Source organism: Schistocerca piceifrons, chromosome 1, assembly GCF_021461385.2.
Source record: "Schistocerca piceifrons isolate TAMUIC-IGC-003096 chromosome 1, iqSchPice1.1, whole genome shotgun sequence".
NCBI lineage: Eukaryota > Metazoa > Arthropoda > Insecta > Orthoptera > Acrididae > Schistocerca > Schistocerca piceifrons.
In genome coordinates, this window is record NC_060138.1 from 1,233,165,497 (window position 1) to 1,233,187,848 (window position 22,352).

A 22,352-nucleotide genomic window follows, 5' to 3' on the forward strand; every position below is an offset into this window, starting at 1 on the left:
TGTGTGTGTGTGTGGGGGGGGGGGGGGGCGGGGGGGGTAAGAAAACAGCTAAGACATGATTGCTATTGTTTTTCAGTACCTTTATGAGGTTGTTAGCTGTGCGACTGAATTAATGACAAATCATTATCATTTTAATTAATTCATATATTGATGTCTTTATTTCAGTGCTCTGCGTGTAGAATGTTTATTGGTGTCTAAAGGAATGAAAATAATGTAGAGTTGGTGAGTATTGTTGTCAGTTTCTTGTTGATCATATATTAGATTTACAGTCACAATTTTCAATAATCAGAGGCAGGAAAGATTTAGACTGTTGACTGGTAGAGATCACCGACAGTTAAAGAGGGTCATAATGCGTAATAGGCAGATATCTATCCAGAACATAACACAGGAATCCCAAATTGCATTCAGATCCAATACAAGTACTATGACAGTTAGGCAGGAGGTGAGAAAACTGGGATTTCATGGTCAAGCACCTGCTCATAAGGCACATGTCATGCCAGTAAATGCCAAATGGCACCTCACTTTGTGTAAAGAGTGTAAACATTGGAAGATTGAACTGTGGAAAAACGCTGCATGTAGTGGCGAATCACAGTACACACTGTGGCAATCTGATGACAGGGTTCGAGTTTGGTGAATGCCCAGTGAACGTCATCTGCCAGCTTGTGTAGTGCCAACAGTAAATTTTGGGGGCAGTGCTGTTATGGTGTGGTCATGTTTTTCATGGAGGGGGCTTGCACCCCTTGTTGTTTTGCATGGCATTATCACAGCACAGGCCTACATTGATGTTTTAAGCACCTTCTTGCTTCCCACTGTTGAAGAGCAATTCGGGGATAGCGATTGCTTCTTTCAACATGATCGAGCACCTGTTCATAATGCACGGCCTATGACAGAGTGGTTACATGACAATAACATCTCTGTAATGGACTGGCCTGCACAGGGTCCTGACCTGAATCCTGTGCAACACTTTTGGGATGTTTTGGAACACCGACTTCATGCCAGGCCTCATCGACCAACATTGATACCTCTCCTCAATGCACCACTCCATGAAGAATGGGTTGTCATTCCCCAAGATACCTTCCAGCACCTGACTGAACGTATGCCTGGAAGCTGTCATCAAGGCTAAGGGTGAATTCCAGCATTACTGATGGAGGGCACCATGAACTTGTAAGTCATTTTCAGCCAGATGTCCGGATACTTTTGATCACATAGTGTACATTCTTTGGGTGCTTTTAGTCAGCAGTTGTGGGATGCCCAGGACGATTTGGTTTGTGGGTCTTAAGAAGAAGTGTGGGGTAAGAAGTTCTATGGATTGAGGTGTTAGTCCTTGTGAGGGGCCTAATGTTTTAAGGAGAGACTGTAGGTCAGTTTGTATCACAGGGACAGGCTCTTGATGAAGATGCTGAATGTAGAAGTGTCAGACAGCTGACGTAGACCCTCGTTTACATACTCTTGTCGCTCAAGTTCCACAGTGGTAGATCCCTTGTCTGCTGTGAGGATAATCATGAAGTCATCATTTTTTAGATAATGTACACATAACTGTCATGAGAACTAAGTGCCAGGAATACCTGGAGAACCTTTGTAAGCTACACACATCAAAAAAAGTTTTGCATCACCTGGGTTCCAAGAGTTCCGGATCTGTACAGAAAATTTGAATAGAGATCAACGTAAACATCATTTCTGCCCCTTTTATTGCTCATGCAAACCACACATTGCATGTTGTACCACCATACAGTGAGACCTTCAGAGTTGGTGGTCCAGACTGCTGTATACACCGTTACCTCTGATACCCAGTAGCACATTCTCTTGCATTGATGCATGCCTGTATTCATCATGACATACTATCCACAAGTTCATCAAGGCACTGTTGGTCCAGATTGTCCTACTCCTTAATGGCGATTCGGCGTAGATTTCTCAGAGTCGTTGGTGGGTCACATCGTCCATAAACAGCCCTTTTCAGTCTATCCCAGGCATGTGCAATAGCATTCATGTCTGGAGAACATGCTGGCCACTCTAGTCAAGGGATATCGTTATTCTGAAGGAAGTCATTCACCAAATGTGCATGATGGGGGTGCAAATTGTCATCCATGAAAACGAATACCTCACCAATATGCTGCCGACATGGTTGCACTATCGGTCGGAGGATGGCATTCACATATCGTACAGCCATTACGGCACCTTCCATGACAACCAGCAGCATACGTCGGCCCCACATAATGCCACCCCAAAACAGCAGGGAACCTCCACCTTGCTGCACTCGCTGGACAGTGTGTCTAAGGTGTTCAGCCCGACGGGGTTGCCTCCAAACACGTCTCCGACGATTGTCTGGTTGAAGGCATATGCGACACTCATCGATGAAGAGAATGTGATGCCAATCCTGAGTGGTCCATTCGGCATGTTGCTGGGCCCATCTGTATCGTGCTGCATGGTGTCATGGTTGCAAAGATGGACCTCGCCATGGACATTGGGAGTGAAGTTGCGCATCATGAAGCCTTTTGCACACAGTTTTGGTTGTAACACCATGTCCTGTGCCTGCACTCAACATGGTGGCATTGCTGTCAGCATTCCTCCGAGCCATAATCCGTAGGTAGCAGTCATCCACTGCAGTAGTAGACCTTGGGTGGCCTGAGCAAGGCATGTCATCGACAGTTCCTGTCTCTCTGTATCTTCTCCATGTCCAAACAACATCACTTTGGTTCACTCGGAGATGTCTGGACACTTCACTTGTTGAGATATGTGGTACGCGTGGCATTCATCACAACAGAAGCCACAGAGCTCCTATTCTAGTGCAGATTCTACAACTACAGCATCTGACAATGGGTCCAATTCATAGCAACTGTTTTCAGTGGGTACTACACATCAAACAACATAAAGTATCTTTTTAACCCTCCATTTCAACCATGCTCCAGTGACAAAATGGAGTACAAGATGTGGACATTTAAGTGGCAAATGTTTAAAGCACTGGGAACCTCCACCACAACAACAGTGCTCACACGTTTCCAGGGCATGTACAGGACCACAGCCATCCAGCCCTGCAGCTCCTCCATAGCAGAAAACCATGAATGTTCCTTATTCTTCTGGTCACAGAGCCCCTGGAAACCAAAGCACACTGTGTGCTACTACTAAGAACAGCAGTCTTGACACACTCCTATGTAGCAGAAGAACTGTGGACACCAGCAGCAAAGTTAGACACCCAAGGACAGCATATCGCCTTTGTCAGTTCATCGAAGGGTTTGGACTGCTGCCATACAAACCATCTCTGTTCATTCCTGCCAACCACACCATCATCACTACCAGAAGCACACCCGCAACCAGAACACTCTCCAACGTCAGAACTGTGTAACTGCAAAGATACATCCACATCCAATACAACTAGTGGGAGTACTAATAGGCACAGACATGGAAATGGAGATATCCAGACAGACTTTGGAGCCACAGCAAACAACATTCACGTCACCATAATCCAGCTCGACTCTAAATTATCCAAGTTCCATATACTAGGCTTAGCCACAGCCTATGGGATGTTTCCAGAATGAGATTTTCACTCTGCAGTGTAGTGTGTGCTGATGTGCCATGTCTCGGCAATATCCTTTCATCCAGGAATGCTAGTTCTGCAAGGTTCACAGAAGCTTGGAAGGTAGGAGACTAGGTACTGGCAGAATTGAAGCTGTGGGGATGAGTCGTGACTCGTGCTTGGGTAGCTCAGTTGATAGGGCACTTGCCCGTGAAAGGCAAAGGTCCTGAGTTCAAGTCTCAGTTTGGCACACAGTTTTAATCTGCCAGGAAGTTTCATATCAGCACACACTCCACTGCAGAGTGAAAATCTCATTCTGGCCTTGAATAATGCCTGCAGAATGCAAATGACTCTATAGTTGGAAGGTTGTTCAGCATATTCTTTCTTGGATTCTTCCTGTTTCCAGGAAGTTGGGAAGATGCTGAGAGTCAGAGAATGGTTGAAAATGTCTGTTATTTTGAGTAGCAGAGGATCGAAGAGGAAACTGATCATTTGCACTGCTATATTATCCTGTCCTACAGCTGCCAAACAAATACATGCAATGGTCTCCCTGACTGTATTATGGCTTACCAGCTACAGGCAATATTATTTGTTTGTATCATCCACTGATATTTTAAGGGAGTCATTGGTTTGTGGCCTTATGTGTTCATCGAGTAAAGATGTCTGCATGGCGAAATAGTCACTTAGATCTTCAATATGGACTAGTGGTTCAGCTGCAAATTTAGGTTTGCCTCTTCCTAGACATTGTAGATTTTTCCACAGGACAGTAGATCTGTGAAAGTCCTCAGTTCACGAGTGGGCATACCTGAGTTTTGCCTTTCCCACAAATTGAATAACTCACTTGCATAGTTGCTTGTAGCTGAGATGGTTATCAGAAATCAGGTGCCATTTGTATGTTCTGTGTGCTGCATCTCTGACCGTCATAAGATGCTTGAGGTGGTCTGTAAGCCATGATGCAGGTTTTCTTTCTACTCTTATTGTTTTTAGCAGAGTGTGTTTATCATACAGAGTATTTAGGCTCTTGGTGATTATACTGAAAATAATAATAATGCAAAAGGAAACAATAAAAACAACAGATTACACCAAAAATATCAAGGAACTTTATTTTCCTTGCTTTTTCTTTCTCTAAACTTGGATTAAACACAGTACTAGTTGAGAAACACAATTACAATAAGAAGCTAGACATAATTATTCAAATAGCAAAACATAATGCATACCAAGAATCCCTAAGTACAAAACTGAGTTGAGAAAGTCCAGAAAAACATATAACTAAGAAATGAAAATATCACACAAATCCAGGAACCCCCCCCAAACACACACACACACACACACACACACACACACACACACACACACACAAACAAACAACAACGACACTAACACTACACACCAAGGACGCAATACCAAAACTTGACAGACAAACTGGTACACAATCAAATATGGAAATGAACTGCACATAGAATTTGGAACATCCTTAACCTACAACAAATAAAACTAGTGTAATAAACCACACTCCTGACCGAAAACCACCACCCTAATAGGAACAAACAAGAAAATAGTAAGATTCTATAACCCTACAAAAGAACTTCTAAATCCAAATGGCAATAATAGAGAAGAAACACATAATAAATTACCAAGCAAATATTAGCAACCACTCCATATTTCAACTAATAAAACAAACAGTACATAAAGAACAACTTCCCTGGACACTACAAAAGTAATATAACATAATGATATCAATATAATAGAAGGAAACATTCCACGTGGGAAAAATTATATATAAAAACAAAGATGAGGTGACTTACCGAACGAAAGTGCTGGCAGGTCGATAGACACACAAACAAACACAAACATACACACAAAATTCAAGCTTTCGCAACAGACTGTTGCCTCATCAGGAAAGAGGGAAGGAGAGGGGAAGACGAAAGGAAGTGGGTTTTAAGGGAGAGGGTAAGGAGTCATTCCAATCCCGGGAGCGGAAAGACTTACCTTAGGGGGAAAAAAGGACAGGTATACACTCGCGCACATGCACATATCCATCCACACATACAGACACAAGCAGACATATTTAAATATGTTGTGTCTTGATTGTTCACTTCCAGTGATTTGCTGCTTAGTGGATCAGACTGGTTGATCTACTCTCATCACGTCCTTCAGTCACTCTCAATATTCTGTCATATCTCAGTCACAATACTACTGAAGATTGCTTTTTCTGTATCAAAAAGAGACGGAAGTAATAACAAAATAACTGGAACTATGTTTGATTTCTAGCATGCAAAACTAAAAGCTGTATTCTTCATTATTTAATTATTCCTAATAGCTTTCCCTCTGTTAAACACTACAGTATACATGCTAAGAGACAATAAATATAAAATAGTTTTACTGCAATTTCTGCTCCACAAGGAAAATTCAAGCTTTGTAATTTACCAGACATCCTTTCACCTAATTTCCTATTTTCTTAATTTGTCCAGAAGATTATAAAAAAATAATATTCTTTCTAGGAGAGGCTCCAGTTCTGCCGAGGACGAGAGCAGCTTCTCGAGCTATCAACTGCAGCCCCCCTGCGGATTTTCAGACAGTCGTGAATTAAGTGAAGCTGAATGTGATAGAGATGCCAGTGAACTAGATAAACTTCTTGCCAGGTATGTCGAAGTAGTTATCTGCAAAAAGCTCAGGTGATATGACATCGGAATTAACAAGTAAGCATCTAATATTTTTGTGGTATGATATCTAAATAAATGACTGGTGAATGTTGCAACAGTAACAGCCATAAAAATTTGTATCATTGGTTTTAGTATGTTAGTCACAATAACATATTATTCACACACAGATATATAGTCTATTTATGCCGTCAATGTAATGTGAAAACTCCGTGATTGGACCTGGCTGAATAACTGAAACGCATTCAGGAATGAGTACATTAATCTTTTGAGTTTTATGTTTGCTTTTATGCAATTAGCCCCCTCCAAAAGGAAACATCAATACAACACTATGCACTATGAAGGAAAGGGGGGGGGGGGGGAGATAAGATTACACCATTGAAGCACACAAAACAACTACAGTGAAGACTGCACACTGCAGTACAAAAGACACATGCCATGCATCAGGTTTATGGCGACAAGTAAGATGTCTAGGATTATAGAACTGTACATCACTCCTGAGAATTCAGTATGCAGCAACCACAATCTAAATGGCATGGCATGGAACAAAAAAATGCCTAGATATGTTCCGAAGGAGTTCCCTGAGTTCAGTTTGTATGCAAGTCACCAATCACCAGCAGGAGTTGCTAGACAACCATGACAAATTATTTAATGGGTATCATGTGAGAGGAATATATAAGCTAGGAAAGTAGTGGTGCCCACATTCTCCAGAGAAGAGTTGTATACTCCTCACTTCATATTGCCAGGCATCGTCCTGCAGAAACATGACATGTGGAGTTTTCTGGGAGCTGGAGTAACTTGGGCTTTAAAATCTCCCTGATGTAGCAGCTGGTTTCGCAACAAAAAGGGGAAAACCATGACTTAGGTAAGTCAGTCAGAAATGACACTCAGCAAAAGATCAATTATCTAACGAGTGTGTGCAAAAACTCACCAATCTTGAAACCTAGCAACCCACTTCCGCAAAAAGTCAATACTAAATGTGACAAACTGTGTATTTTCTATCAAAATATAAGGAGGCTAAGAAGTAAACTAGAACTGTTGACAATGTATATTAGTGACAGTAATACTATTGATAATGCCAATATCCTTTGTTTTACCGAACACCGTGTAAAGTAGGGTATCAATACGCTGAATCTAGATGGCTATCATATTGCCTATCACTTTTGTAGAAACAGTGTGCAGGAGGGTGGTGTAATTATATATGTAAAAAAGAATATAATGTATTGATCTCTAGAGCTTACAAAATACTGTTTTGATCAGCATTTTGAAGCTTGTGGCATAGGAATTAGCACCAAGATCCTGTCACTCATTGTAGTAACAGTGTATAGTGCCCCATCAGGGAAGCAATGTATGTTCTTTAAGCAACTCAAATCTCTTCTATTCCATATATATTCAAAAAATAAAAATACTGTAGTCTTAGGAGACTTTAACATTAACTTGCTAGATTATGATAGTAGTAGAGCTGAGCTGCTACATATAATGAACACATACAACCTCACACCCATGGTAGACTTCCCCACAAGGGTTACGAACTACTGTTCAAGTCTTATAGATAATATTTTCATTGGTGAGAATAGAAACACCAATGTAACAGTAAAACAAGTGCTAAATGGTCTTTCAGACCATGATGGCCAATTGCTAACTATCAATGATATATGCCCACACAAGAAGGACAAAGTCTGTAAAAGGTCATTTAGGGTAATTAATAATGAAAATCTCATGATCTTCAACAGTTATCTTCAACTCATTGGAGTCCAATTTATAGAGCACTGAAAGTCAATGACAAATTTAACCTGTTTACAAATGAATTTATGTGCCACTTTGAAGCTGTCTTCCCTCTAAGAACTGCAAAGAACAGGTACCAGAGCCATACCAGCAAAAAGTGGCTCACAAAAGGAATAAAAACATCATATAGGACTAAAAGACAGCTTTATGTTTCTCTCAGAAATACTAATGATCCTGAAATAACAGCTCATTATAAAAGGTACTGCAAGATCTTAAATAAAGTTCTGATAAAGGCAAAAAGTATGTTCATCAAATCAGAAATAGATAATTCTGGGAACAAAATAAAAACCATCTGGGGTATTATTAAAAGAGAAACTGGTAGTTACTCAAATGATGCAGAAAATATTGAAGTCAGAGATAATGGGAATATCATTGATAAAGGTGAAAATGTTGCAAAAATTTTCAACAAGCATTTTTTGACTGGAGCGGATAAAATAGGGTGTAATGTTTCTATATAAATGAGGCTCTGAATCTTTTACAAAGAAGTGCACTTAGTGCAACACCCCAGATTAGCATGCCTCCTGTCACTGTTGAGGAAATTAAGAAGATAATAAGGACCATGAAAAACAAAAACTCAACTGGTATTGATGGTATTTCCAGCAAAGTGTTGAAACACACAAACATTTTCATTTGTGAAGTCCTGTGCCACAACTTTAATGTATCACTGAGACTAGGAATTGTCCCTGATAGACTTAATTATGCAGTGGTGAAACCATTGTACAAGAAGGGTGACAGAAATGAAGTAACCAATTATTGTCCTATTTCAGTCTTAACTTGTTTCTCCAAGATTCTCGAGAAACTTGTACACAGAAGGTTTCTTGAACATCTTAGTAAATACAATATTTTCGATAAAAGTCAATTCGGTTTCCAGAAAAATATCTCAACAGCAGATGCAATATATTCTTTCACCAATGCAATTTTTGAATCAATTAATAATAAAATGTCTTCAACTGGAATTTATTGTAACCTTTCTAAGGCGTTCGATTGCATGAACCATGAGATTTTTCTGAGAAAGGCAGAATTTTATGGGTTAACTGGAGAAGCAGGGATGTGGTTTGCCTCCTATTTAAAGAACCGGAAACAGAAAGTCATGGTAAATGACACTAATGGAGAACCAATGTCCTCTTCTTGGGGCACAATAAACTGTGGAGTCCCACAGGGCTCTATTCTGGGTCCTCTACTTTTCCTTATTTTCATAAATGACCTTCCAGTGTGTACAAGGGCTAAGATAAAATTTACTTTGTTTGCCGATGACACGATGATTCTGGTAGACAATTCAACAAATACTAATCTTGAAATCACTGTAAATGAAATTTTTCAGGAAACCTTTAATTGGTTTACCTCTAACGGATTATCACTAAATTTTGAAAAACTCAATTGATTCAATTCCATACAAGCAAAAATATCGAAGGTGAGATTAATGTTAAATACAATGATGGGAATTTAGCAAGAGTGGAGTCAACAAAGTTCCTGGGTCTACTTGTTAATAACAATCTAAACTGGTCCTTACACATCCCTTACCTATATAAAAAAAACTAAGCTCAGCAATTACGCTATTTGTGCGAGTGCTTCCTTCAGTGACTTAAATACTTTGAAAGCCGCCTATTTTGGTTATTTTCATGCCCTGATGGCCTAGGGAATTATATTCTGGGGAAACCAGCCAAAGGCAAACAAAATCCTCATAGCCCAGTAAACAGTCATTAGGATTCTGTGTGGTGTCAATTACAGACATTCCTGCAGGAAACTCTTCCAAGAGCTGAGAATACTCACAACAGTATCTCAGTACATTTTTCTCTCTCGTGTGTTTCTTGTGTAAAAACCATTCCCTTTTTTTAAATGAACAGCATGTATCATAACTATGACACTAGGGTAAAAAATGATCTTCATCTTGAGCAAAAGAATCTAAGTATGGCGCAAAAAGGAGTACACCACTCTTGCATAAAAATATTTAATGCTCTCCCTCAGGCAATAAAAATGTCAATTACTGATGCACCTACTTTTAAAGATCAACTTAAACGGTATCTTCTAAGTAAAACCATTTACTCACTGGACGAATTTATGTATAAGAATAAGTGAATTAATTTTGATCTATTGTAAGTCTGTTCAATGTAATTTGTAACTTTTTACAAAAAACAATTCTTGTAAACATTTTTTCTGTGTAATATATTATTCATTGTACAACCTATTATTATAAACAAATGTCTCAAATCTATGTAAATGACACGTTCTACACCCAAGCGATTTATCACTAATGGGTCTAAAGGAGATGAATGAAATAAATAAAATAAAATAAATGATCAGATAGCTCTTAATGTGCAGGAGGATAAATTTCACGTTGTATACAGTGATTCCCCAAACGATCACACTGTGAATTTATGACACACTGAGGGCTTTCACATCCAGTTGTCTTAATTGATACTGGATCTTCCAGGTTGTGTAGTTGTGGCCTAAGGAACTTTTTGTTCCTGAAATTTTGTCCAGGGTTGCAGACCCTGCTGTGTCTCTCCAATTAACAGGTCAAATGTCAAGAACAGTACAAATATCATAAAAATGGAGCTTGATAGTTAATTATGGAATGAGTCACTTTACATTCACATTGCAAATTAATTAGCAAATATGGTCATATGCTAAACATTTCTAAGCTTTCATTTTATTTATTAATCTTTTAAACAAAGAAGGAAAGAAGACATTTGTAAGTTAATAATTCCTACCTTTTAAGCACTACAATAACAGAAATTTTATTTTGCTGTCTGTCAGACATTTTGTATCATAGGGTAAGTGATCAATATTTTTATCGCAGCATTGTGTATCTCTTTCTGTGCTAAAGAAAACTATAATGTGCAGCAATGAATGTCACTTTTCCTTCTGGTATTGTAGTTATGTATGTCATTGTTCACTTTGAACTGTAGTGGATTATTTACAACAAACTTCAGGAGGGAATAATATACTACAAAGCAGTAATCAGAATGCCCAACTCCTTAAACAGATGTTTACAAAATGATCATGGGTAGCACCACATATTATTCTTACAGCCTGTTTTCGAGCAACAAAGACTTTCTTTCTTAAAGACGACTTACCCCAGAATATTATTCCATATGACATTATTGAATGAAAATATGCAAAAATGTCAACTTACTGATTTGTCTCTCCTCAAAATTTGGAATGATCCTAAGTGCAAATGTATCTGAAATAAGTTGTTTTAGGAGTTGTAAAATGTGCTTTTTCCAGTTTAAATTCTCATCAATATGGACACCTAAGAATTTTGAAATCTGCATGCTATTTATTATTTTATCACCATGTGTTATGCTGATCATTGGTAGTACCCCTAGATGTGCACAAGTTAATACCATTTGCAGAAAACCAACGATACTTTTAAGAAGATTGCTCACCATTCTTCTGTTTCTGTATGCATGCTTGGACTGATAACAATACTAGTGTTACCTGCAATAAGTAAATAAATAATAAATCTAAAAACAAAGATGATGTGACTTACCAAATGAAAGTGCTGGCAGGTCGACAGAAAAACAAACAAACACAAACATACACACAAAATTCAAGCTTTCGCAACAAACGGTTGCTTCATCAGGAAAGAGGGAAGGAGAGGGAAAGACGAAAGGATGTGGGTTTTAAGAGAGAGGGTAAGGAGTCATTCCAATCCCGGGAACAGAAAGACTTACCTTAGGGGGAAAAAAGGACAGGTATACACTCGCACACACACACATATCCATCTGCACATACACAGACACAAGCAGGCCTTTACAAATGTCTGCTTGTGTCTGTGTATGTGCGGATGGATGTGTGTGTGTGTGTGTGTGTGTGTGTGTGTGTGTGTGTGTGTGTGTGTGTGTGTGTGCGTGTGTGTGTGTGTGTGTGTGTGTGTGTGTGCGAGTGTATACCTGTCCTTTTTTCCACCTAAGGTAAGTCTTTCCACTCCCGGGATTGGAATGACTCCTTACCCTCTCCCTTAAAACCCACATCCTTTCGTCTTTCCCTCTCCTTCCCTCTTTCCTGATGAGGCAACAGTTTGTTGCAAAAGCTTGAATTTTGTGTGTATGTTTGTGTTTGTTTGTTTGTCTGTCGACCTGCCAGCACTTTCATTTGGTAAGTCACATCATCTTTGTTTTTAGATATATTTTTCCTACGTGGAATGTTTCCCTCTATTATAAATAAATAATAATAAATATTCTGCTGGTTGTATATTAGACAGAAGATCATTTACATATATGAGGAACAATAGGGAGTCTTGGGGAGCCCCATATATGATTTCTCCCCAGTCTGAATTACATCCCCAGATTACATTGGTTGAATTATGAAGTACAACTTTTTGGAATCATTTGGTTACATATGACCTAAGGTGTCACATAATTATCAAAGATAATCCTTATCAAAGAAAAAACTTAAATATCAAATTGTCATCTTTCAAGGAAAGAACTATATGTTCTGTAGAGTTACTGTTCATATATCACTGAGATTGATGGCTTCTTCTTTTCTGTTAAAATTGTCCCCATGTTTATATATTTTAATGACTTCTCTGTACACTTGTGGGTAATAGTTTATACTTGGTTTTCAAAAACTTCATTTCATTCTTTCCTGACTGAAGAAAATGCCCTGCTACAACTCATTTTCTTACTTTCCTTAGTCAGTAAAGAATTTTGTGTTCCTTCAAATGTGTATTCACTCATTCCTTTGTGGTTACAATGTAGACCTTACCCTGTGTAAATGGAATTTCATATACCTTACATGCCAACAGAGGAGGGCAATCTTCTTTCACATATCTGAGGGCTAGACATAATTTTGTGGTGACTTTCTAGTATGCCCGAACTATAGAATAATACACAGTTGTTCGGAATAACATTTATTACTTTCACACTCGAAAACACAATGATAAACATAAACAACTCTAAGTCACTATGCCAACAGCAGAGCGGCAAAGATTATGCTCTAATATGTCAGCAATACAATCATGCTAAACTCACGTGGCAAAGAATGTCAAAGTGTTGCCACATCAGCCCCGCCCTTTTTTTTTAAACCGGGTGCTCCTGGTATGTCAGGGAATTTGCACTTCACTTGCCTACCTGCTCTTGTAACCACTGTTGGAACCCGATCCTGTTCTTCCTGTTCCTCTGTGTGTGTTTCTGTTTTTTTTTTTTTTTTTTTTTTTTTTTTCCATGTTCTCTGGCATCACCATGGTGGGTTCCTCGTTGGGTGAACTTGACACCATGGGTTGAGTGCTGGGAGTGTCCACATCGATGTACGTGGGTTTGAGGCACTCAATGGACACTGTTTCTTGATTGCCATTCTTCTCGATTATGAACCAGTGTTCACCTCTCTCTATCACTTGGGAGGGAGCACAGTATGGCGAAACAAGCGGTGGGCATACTGCATCGTCTCTGAGCCACACATGAGACGTTTGTGTCAAGTCTTTATGCACAAACACCTTTTGTTCCCCATGCGTGACACGGTTGGTAGGCTGGAGTTTTCGCATTCTGCTGCTAAGTTGTTGTGCAAACTGTGTGTAAAGCTCTGAAGTGGCCAATAAAGAGGATTGCGGCATGGTTAATTCCCCTGTGACTCTCAACTCTTCGCCATAAACTAATTGCATGGGCAAGCACTGTAAATCTTCTTTCACGATTGTTCGTAATCCAAGGAGGACCAGAGGCAGTGCTTTGAGCCAGTCAGACATACTACACAATAGAGCAGTTTTGAGAGTGCGGTGAAAATGATCCACCATCCCGTCACTAGCTGGATGATAACTAGTTGTACAAAAATTGTTGCAGCCACATTACTGCAATAGTTCCTTAAAAAGCTGTCTCTCAAACTGTCTGTCCTGATCAGTGGTAATGTCATGTGGTACACCGAACCGAGAGAACCAGGAACATATCAATGCTTTTGCTACTGACTCGGCTGAGATGTCTGTTAAGATGGCGGCCTCTGGCCATCTAGTGAAGCGATCGATGACCGTAAGTAAGTACTGGTGGCCTCCAGCATGTGGAAATGGTCCCACAACGTCGACATGAATGTGCATAAACCTTGCTGACGGTGCTGGAAATTGATGCAATAACATGCCCACTGATTTTATTGTGCTGATACATTAAGCAATCGTGTGTCCAGTCGTGGCAGTCTTTCTGTATCCCTGGCCTCACTACTATGGCAGATACTAGTCTTGCTGTTACTCGGATTCCAGGGTGAGAAAGATCATGTAAGGCCTTGAAGATCTCTTTGTGGTATTCTTCCTTTCTTCACATCACACCAAATTCCTTCTGGCGCATTCAGAGTCAAAATGCATTTAAGCTGTAATGCCATTGACTGGCACTGTAGGAGACTGCACAGGAAAGGATCATATTGTTTTGTGTTGTTGCTATCTCTGACCATTGTAAGGCATTGAAACTAGCACAGTTGCATGATAAGCAGTCTGAGACCAGGTTCTTCTTCCCTGCTATGTGACGTATATCCAATGTGAACTACACGATGTATTCTATCTGTCTACATTGCCATGGTGAAGCTGGGTCTGTGTCACGCTGGAAGATGGCCACTAGCAGTTTATGGTCTGTGATAATGGTGAAATTTTGTCCCTCTATCAATGAACGGAAGTGCTTGACTGCAAGGTACATGGCTAACAGTTCGCAGTCGAGAGCACTCCACTTTTGCTGCCTTTGGTCCAAGGGTCTTGAAAAAACGGCGAGTGGCTGCCATTTACCACTAAGTTCCTGTTGCAGTACTCTTCCTACAGCCGTCTGGCTTGCATCGACAATAATCGCCAAGGATGAATGTACTCTTAGGTGAGCCAGCAAAGTCGCTTGTGACAAATGTTCCTTTAATCTATGGAACGCTGGTTCAGCCTCTGATGTCCATGATATTACATGGTTTCCTGTAGTATTTTTTCCTATGAGTGGAGCCGTGAGTGGTCTCGTACTGTCGCTAGGTGAGATAAATGGCAGTGGTAGTAGTTGAGCATGCCGAGGAATCGACAAAGTCCTTTATATGTTATTGGGAGGGGCATCCGTTAAACTGCCTCCACACATTCAGGCAGCAGTGACAGACCTGCTGCCGAGACCACATACCCGAGAAATTTGACTGCCTGTTTGCGCAATGCACACTTTGCCTTGTTGACTAAGATGCCATAGCATTCAAAACACTGTAAAAGCAGTTGCAGGTGTTCTTTGTGTTCTTCCATTGATCAGGAGAAAACTAAAACATCATCCATGTAGCAAAAAACAAATGGCAGCTCTCGTAGCACTTCATGCATAAACCGCTACCAAGTTTGGGCCAAGGTTCCTAAGACCAAATGGCACAAAGTTGTATTCAAACAGTTAAAACGGTGTGATTACTGCAGTTTTTTGAACATCTGCGTGCCATTGGAATTTGTAAGTATGCTTTTTCACAGTCTATCACACTGAAGATGGTAGCATTGCCGATATTATAATTGAAATCCATCACATTGGGAACAGGATACCGATCCGGAATTGTTCGAGAATTGAATGCCCTATAATCACCAAATATACTCCAAGAATTGTCTTTTTTGCGAACCATGTGGGAGGTTGAAGCCCACGCACTGTCTGACGTAGTTACTATACCTGTCACCAAAGTCGATCAAACTCTGCTTGTGCCACAAGTAGTTTCTCTGGAGACAGACGTCTTGGATGGAATGCAACTGGTTGGCCGGGCTTCATGTGGATGTGATGCTGTGTCTCGTGAAAGTACTTCCTGGTGGTGTTCGCCGGGGGAGTGATTGCTGAAAAGTGTTGAAGTATGCTGTGAAAATATGCGTCCTCCTTTGATGTTGTCATTTTGCCTACAACAAATGAATCGTTTCATTTGAGAAACTTCTTCTTGCATGGCCCACACATGTGCATCCCGCATTGTTGTAAGCACGAATTTGTATCGATGCGTTCTGGCACGGAGGAAGTGTTAGAATGACCGAGCACTTTGCACTGAATTTGCCCTGATGCAGAAGTGAGGGGAGGCAATGTTTTTTCCTTGCGTATTTGAACCAATCGTCGATTGACAAGGTATGGCATAAGGCAATATTTGCACAAGAAGTCTGCACCAATAATAGGGTCTGGTACATCTGCTATTATGAAAGTCCATACCAGTTTGAAATCAGGTTCGAGATGTAATGCCAATCGTTTCTCACTGCAGTGAGCACGTGATGTGACATAGTTCTTTGGATGTCACTATTTCTTCTAGGATACACGCTAGCCTCTGAACCTTTATCAATCAGAAACTTCTCTCCAGATGTAAGGCATTGGATGAATAGTCTGTCCCATTTTCTAACCATAGATATCATTTTCTTAGCACCATTTTGTTTTTCTCCTGTCTCCGGGCACTTAAGAAATTGATGATAAACATTCGCACCCATTAATGTCCGTCTCCAAAGTTTGGGAAGCTGCAGGGTTGGGTACATTGATGAGCAGAATCGTGGAAGCATTTGTGATACCAGCACCAAGGTTCTGATTTGCTTTGAGGAATGTTATTCCTGCGTATTTTCCGGTGTTGGCTTTGTAAATGTTGTTGGTGCTTGGCGACTTAGACATTAAGTTTTTCCACTTGTGCTACCAACTGTTCCATGGTGGATTCTTGTAATGTGTGCTGGTGATGAGAGGAAGTAATGCCTGAACCAAAATCCACAGTGTCTGACTCTTTATTGCTGTATACTCACATGCTTCTATTGTGGTTTGTATTGACTGTTGCCCAAGCAGAGGATTCTCTTAAATTATTTGCAATGGTGTCTGCCTTCTTCGTTGATGTCATTAACGGTACATCTGTTTGTACGGCAATGATAGCGTGGATGTTGGCTGGCAGTTTATGTAGCCACAGTACCTGTAAAGATTGTTCTGGCAGCAAATCTGGGCCCACCAATGCGCGTAATGACCTAAGGATTTGCGACAAAAGCTTGTGTTACACACATTTTTCAGTGAAGATTTTTTGAAGACGTATAGTTCTGTCGGTAAAGTGTAGCATTGTATTAGGGCCTTTTTTAACACTGCTTAACTTCATTGTGACAAGCTATCTTCTTCTATCACTTCCAAGGCTAGACTTGAAACCTGAATGTTGAACTTATCAGTATCACAGGCTACCTTGCGTTGTTGAAATATACATTCCACCTGTATGAACCACAGCTGCGGCCCTGTTGTCCAGAAAGCAGGGAATTTGACATTTCCTTGGCCTATAGGCATACTTCTATGTTCTCCTGAGGAGGAGCTTGCAGCAGGCGATGTACTTTGTTCCTGCTCGAAACTGTTTTCTGCTACTGTTGTCAGTGCAGTCATTATTCCTTACTTGGTGTCTGTGCTGTTACGTCTTCATTGCGCGGTCTCCACTGTAGTGACTTTCTAGTATGCCCAAACTATAGGATAATACACAGTTGTTCAGAATAACTTTTATTACTTTCACACTTGAAAGATTATGCTCTAATATTTCAGTGATACGATCGCACTAAACTCACATGGTAAAGAATGTCAAAGTGTTGCCACAATTTCTTTGTTAGTCAGAAACTGATCTCATGTTATGTTTCTATAAAAACTTACCAGTCTGATCAGTTTTTCTTTTAAAATAAAAGAGAGGGAAACCCTTCTTTCTTGTTTTTCACTCTTTTCTTTCAGAGTACTATTTTTGTGATGTAGAACCCTATTTACCTCTTTCCCTGAGTAGATATGTTGATATGTTCCTGGAAAGCCTAATTCAGATGTTTTAATTTGGCTTGTAAATATTTTGGTGTTCAAATACCTTGGCTTTGTCAATAAGATGTTTGCTAACAGGTCTCTTTTGCCAAGGATGATGGTTGGACTCCTTATGCAAATATCTGTTTGTATGTGTGGCTTTGTAAAAATGTTATGTTACATTAGCCTATCTCACAAGCAAACCATCCAAAAAAGATATTTTGTTGTAATTTTCCATGTTCATAGTAAACTGCATGTTTGGATTTATATTATTTAGATAATGAAAGAATTCCTCTAAAGCTTTTTGCCATGTGCCATGTACCATTCCCAAAAAGTACCATTGAGAATGTATTCGATTTTTCTAGAGTTGACTGTTCAAATTTTTCCATATAAAAATTGACAACTGCAGGACCTAATGTATTGCCCATTGCAACACCACTGACTTGCTCATAGAATTCATCATCCTATTGGAACTGGCTCAAAATGAGGCAATATCTAAAAAGAGCAGCCAAATCCTATGCAAAAACATCTGCTTTATAGACTACCACTTCATTAACTGTAATCATAATAAATAGAGACATTATGTCAAAATTTACAAAAACATCTTCAGGAGCCAAAGTCAACCCTTCAACTTTTTCTATAAAATGACATGGGTCTTACATATGGCGTGTCTCAGGAGGAAGGACCAAATATTCAGAGATATGTCCAGAGTGATCATTTGTAGAAAACTAAATGTGAGCTCTAAAAATAGAACCATTGGCTCTAACCCTCAATAATATCACTGGCTTATCGCAGCAAGAACAACTATATCTTTGCCAGATCAGTCCTCTGTAGTACGCGCTCTATGCTACACGCATTGTTTATACACTGCAAGAATAAAAGTATTCATAGCAAGTGACTGGAGTGTGAATGATTATTTATTATTGTAATTGTGGTGACCCCATTATTTTCCTTTCAACTGCACCGTGAAATACTGAGTTATACTTGTGTCAGCACACTACCGATCACCATGGCATACAAATGTCACGCCACGCAGAATATGCCCCACGATGGTGCTTCATCGCCTGGAATCACTACAAACAATTTCTTTGTGCATCTATTTGGTGCTACTCTGATATCTCGGCCAACACTGTCACGAGCTTTTATCACACTACGGATTACACCCGTTGGTTGTCCAGACTCCCTGGCAACTGACTAGAGCCGGCAGTTTGAGTCGGCAGCGGTTCCATGCAATGGCCTACTATCCTCAATCCAATGGACTTGTGGAACGGTGGCACCGCACCCTCAGACAGCACTCATATGCCACAACCAGGAGTGAATGGAGGCCCTCCTCTGTGTGCTGCTAGGCACACAAGCTGCCTACAAAGAAGATCTGGACACCTTGCTGGCAGAGGTGCTCTATGGGGAACCAACCACCCTCCCAGCAGAGTTCATATCACAAACCACTGACCCCATTAGCGTCAACCTGCCAGACCTAGTAAAATGTGACAGGGACCACATCCACCACGTCCTCATCCCACCACCATCCCTCCACATCAGATTGACCATCTTTGTGCACAAGGACCTCCAATCGTGTACACATGTCATGCTCGGGACTGACGCCATAAAACCCGCCCTCCAACCTTCATACAGTGGCCCGTACAAGGTGTTGAAAAGAGGGCCAAACACTTTTAACGTTTTGCCAGCTGGAAAAACGCCAACAGAGTCACTGAACCGCCTAAAACCATCGTGGACTTTAGTGGACACACCTGGTGTTTCCCCTCCACTGGCCCCAGCTCCAGGCCCCTCAAGCCACTTTATAGTCAGCCTAGACCTGCAACACTACCTCTCAGGAGACATTTCCGTAACACTGCAGGACTCATCATTCGTGGTTATAGCCAAATTTGACACTATACAGTCAGCCTACAGCATGATATCAAGGTCATTAGAGCACTCCATATGCCTTCCGCCTTCAATCGACACAGCTGGTTTGAAATCCACTCATTCTTCAGGTGGCTAACTGCTCAAGTTGATCCCGGAGCACTTCATAATGACAACTGACACACCGGAAAACACACTACCAGCCACCAACACCTCAACAAACACTGACACCACAGCATCAGTAACACCCCTGACGTCACAGGCCGGCCGCCCTTTTACGACCACCGAGGCACCTGGTGGACTACAATATGTCGGCCTTTGCCATTGCCAGCAGGACAATGCATCAAGACGTAGGGGGGGGGGGGGGGGGGGCGGAGGGGGCACTCTGTGGGGAACTGGACCCAATGGCTCAACCCCCCAATAATATCGCTGCCTGAACACAGCATGAAAAACTGCATCTTTGCCAGATCAGTTCCCTGCAGTACCCGTCCTAAGCTACCTGCATTGTATATATGCTACTGGAATAAAAGTATTCATAGTAAATGACAGGAGTGTGAGTGATAATTTATCACTGTCATTACCACACCCGCTCCCCACTACCTACACATACCTTAAAAGCTGCGAGCACTTTTTCATCTTCGCTACTGCGTAACACAAACAAGTTGTCACTTGAGGGCACTAACAATTGGCCTTGATTGTACTAACAATTGGCCCCAGAGGAATATTAATTTTTTGAATTTTGGGTAGACCATAAAGCCTGGGACACACAGCCTTAATCTTAATTTAGGTTTCGTTACCTTCTTTTCGAAGTGACATACAGAACTTTGAGTATTTGTTTTCTTTGGTGCACTGGCAGTTGGGTCTTTCTTAAACTTTTTGTTCTGTCCTGCCATTAAAAATATTCAAAATTTTGCTTCAGTAACACTCTGTACTCATGAAATATTGGTGTTTCCTATGTCAGCTACTACACATAAATCTTTAAGAGCCTTCCTCTCACCTTTTGTCAAAGATTTCCTGTGGGACAACACTACGGTGTTTCAGTTCAAATTTCATTTGCAGTTTGTTTGTGGATCATCCTTGTATCTGCTTCTAAATTTGCGATATGCCTGGGCCCCTAAGTTAGTATTTTCATGTGTTTATAGCATATTTGACACCTTAAGCAAGGATTGCAATCTCATCTTGAGACTATACATTCTGTGATTTACTAGTAACTGTATCAGACTTCACCATATTACTTGTACTTTCCACACTACTTTGTAATTTTTTAAACCACTGATAATGTTTCCCAGGTCTCTGTCATTCACGGCTAATATTTGCACTGCAGCATAATGCTCACATCAAACAGTTTAAATCTTATGCTCATTTAGTCTTATATTTACAGTGTAAAAAACATTTAGAAATGCTTTTTCTGATCAGTCATTAAATGAAACATTGAATAATGTCCTTGGGTGTATACAGCTTGATAACAAGCTAAATTCAGCACATAGACAAACTAATCAAGACATTCAATGCAGAAAGAACAAAATTGTGCTACCAGTTTGAGATAATTTTTGTATATGTTACTCTGATAATGATTTTTGTTCAAAAACAAAGTGGTTTAATTTACACTAGTTTGTTTTAATTCACACTTTTGACATCAGTTCTGTATTTGCATATATTTTAATAAACTGTCAATTTGTTTCTTTCACATTTTCAGATTTCATCAACAGAAAAGACAAGAGAGGCTGCAACACATAATTCATGTCTGAGTTTGCCAACTATCAAGGAGACTCCATGTTTCAGAATGCTAACATCTGCATGGAGTGATACACAGCTGTGTCATTCACAAACAACACTTTTCTTCTTTTACCCTCAGGCATGAAAACTGAAATCGATCATTTACAGTGATGCGTATTCCCAGAAAGGAAAATAAATAAATAAAGTGTATCATTCTGTGAAGCAAGAGAAGTCACTCATGTGCATAAAAAAATTTCCTAATGACATTTACAGTGTAACTATTCAGAAAATTATTTTGGGGGAAACGTGTTGATCAGCATGACAACATTACAAATTTTAAAGCCACTGTGCTAGGAAATATTTTATGAGAAACTACTGACAAAAATCCGTATTTTATGGGATCATGTCATATACTTTTGGAGACTGAAATTATGTACAGATTTAAAAATTTACATGTTCAATTTTATGTATTTTTAAATGAATAAAAATTTAATAAATGATATTTTAAAAGTTTCTGTATTTTTAGTCAGCATAGTGTACACTACTTGATTTTCCTTGTTTATTTCTTGTTCTTTCTTTGTTTTGGCCACCTAGGGATCATGTCAACCGAGCTATCTCTTTTTCTGAGCTTTAACTGCCACCCAATGCTCTTGCATCCATTTCCACTATTGTTCTGTTCTCTCTTGGGTCCATACGTTCCCTGTGTTCAGGTTTGGCTTTTCCAGGAAAGGTTTGTGTGTATGTAATTTTTGCTTAAGATTATCACTCTTCTGTATATCTTTAGGAGAAATTTCCAGTTCTTTTAGACCTTTTTTGTCTTCTGCAAACCATGCCCCTTTGGGTTTTCTTGTCTTGAAAGTAGGCTAACATGCGTATAGATGTCCTTCCTGGTCTCGTACATTTCATGTGACCACAAAAGGCAATCCCTCCTTTCCAGTCTGTGTCACTTATATTCTCCACATGTTTTTAGAGTTCATGGTTTGATGCCTTCTGTACTCATCATTCTTTTTGATGGGACTCAGCCTACTTTTCATACTTCTTTGTTTATTTATTATTTATTTAAGATGGCATGATTATGACCATCATGCCCTCCTTTGCATTACACACATTACAATAAGCATGTTATAAGTTACATCTGATATAGAATACAACATTTAGAAA

General features: G+C 40.0%; 1 protein-coding gene across 1 annotated transcript in view; it reads left to right on the plus strand.

Annotated features, from left to right (window-relative positions):
* The window catches only part of LOC124780123 (Down syndrome cell adhesion molecule-like protein Dscam2), a 372,570-nt gene extending 351,019 nt beyond the window's left edge, over positions 1-21,551 (plus strand). Inside the window, exons 31-32 of the mRNA XM_047253757.1 lie at positions 6,013-6,153; positions 21,172-21,551. Coding sequence (XP_047109713.1) covers positions 6,013-6,153; positions 21,172-21,223 — 193 coding nt within the window. The 3' untranslated portion in view covers positions 21,224-21,551. The remainder of the gene's footprint in view (positions 1-6,012; positions 6,154-21,171) is intronic.
* The last annotated feature ends 801 nt before the right edge of the window (positions 21,552-22,352 follow it).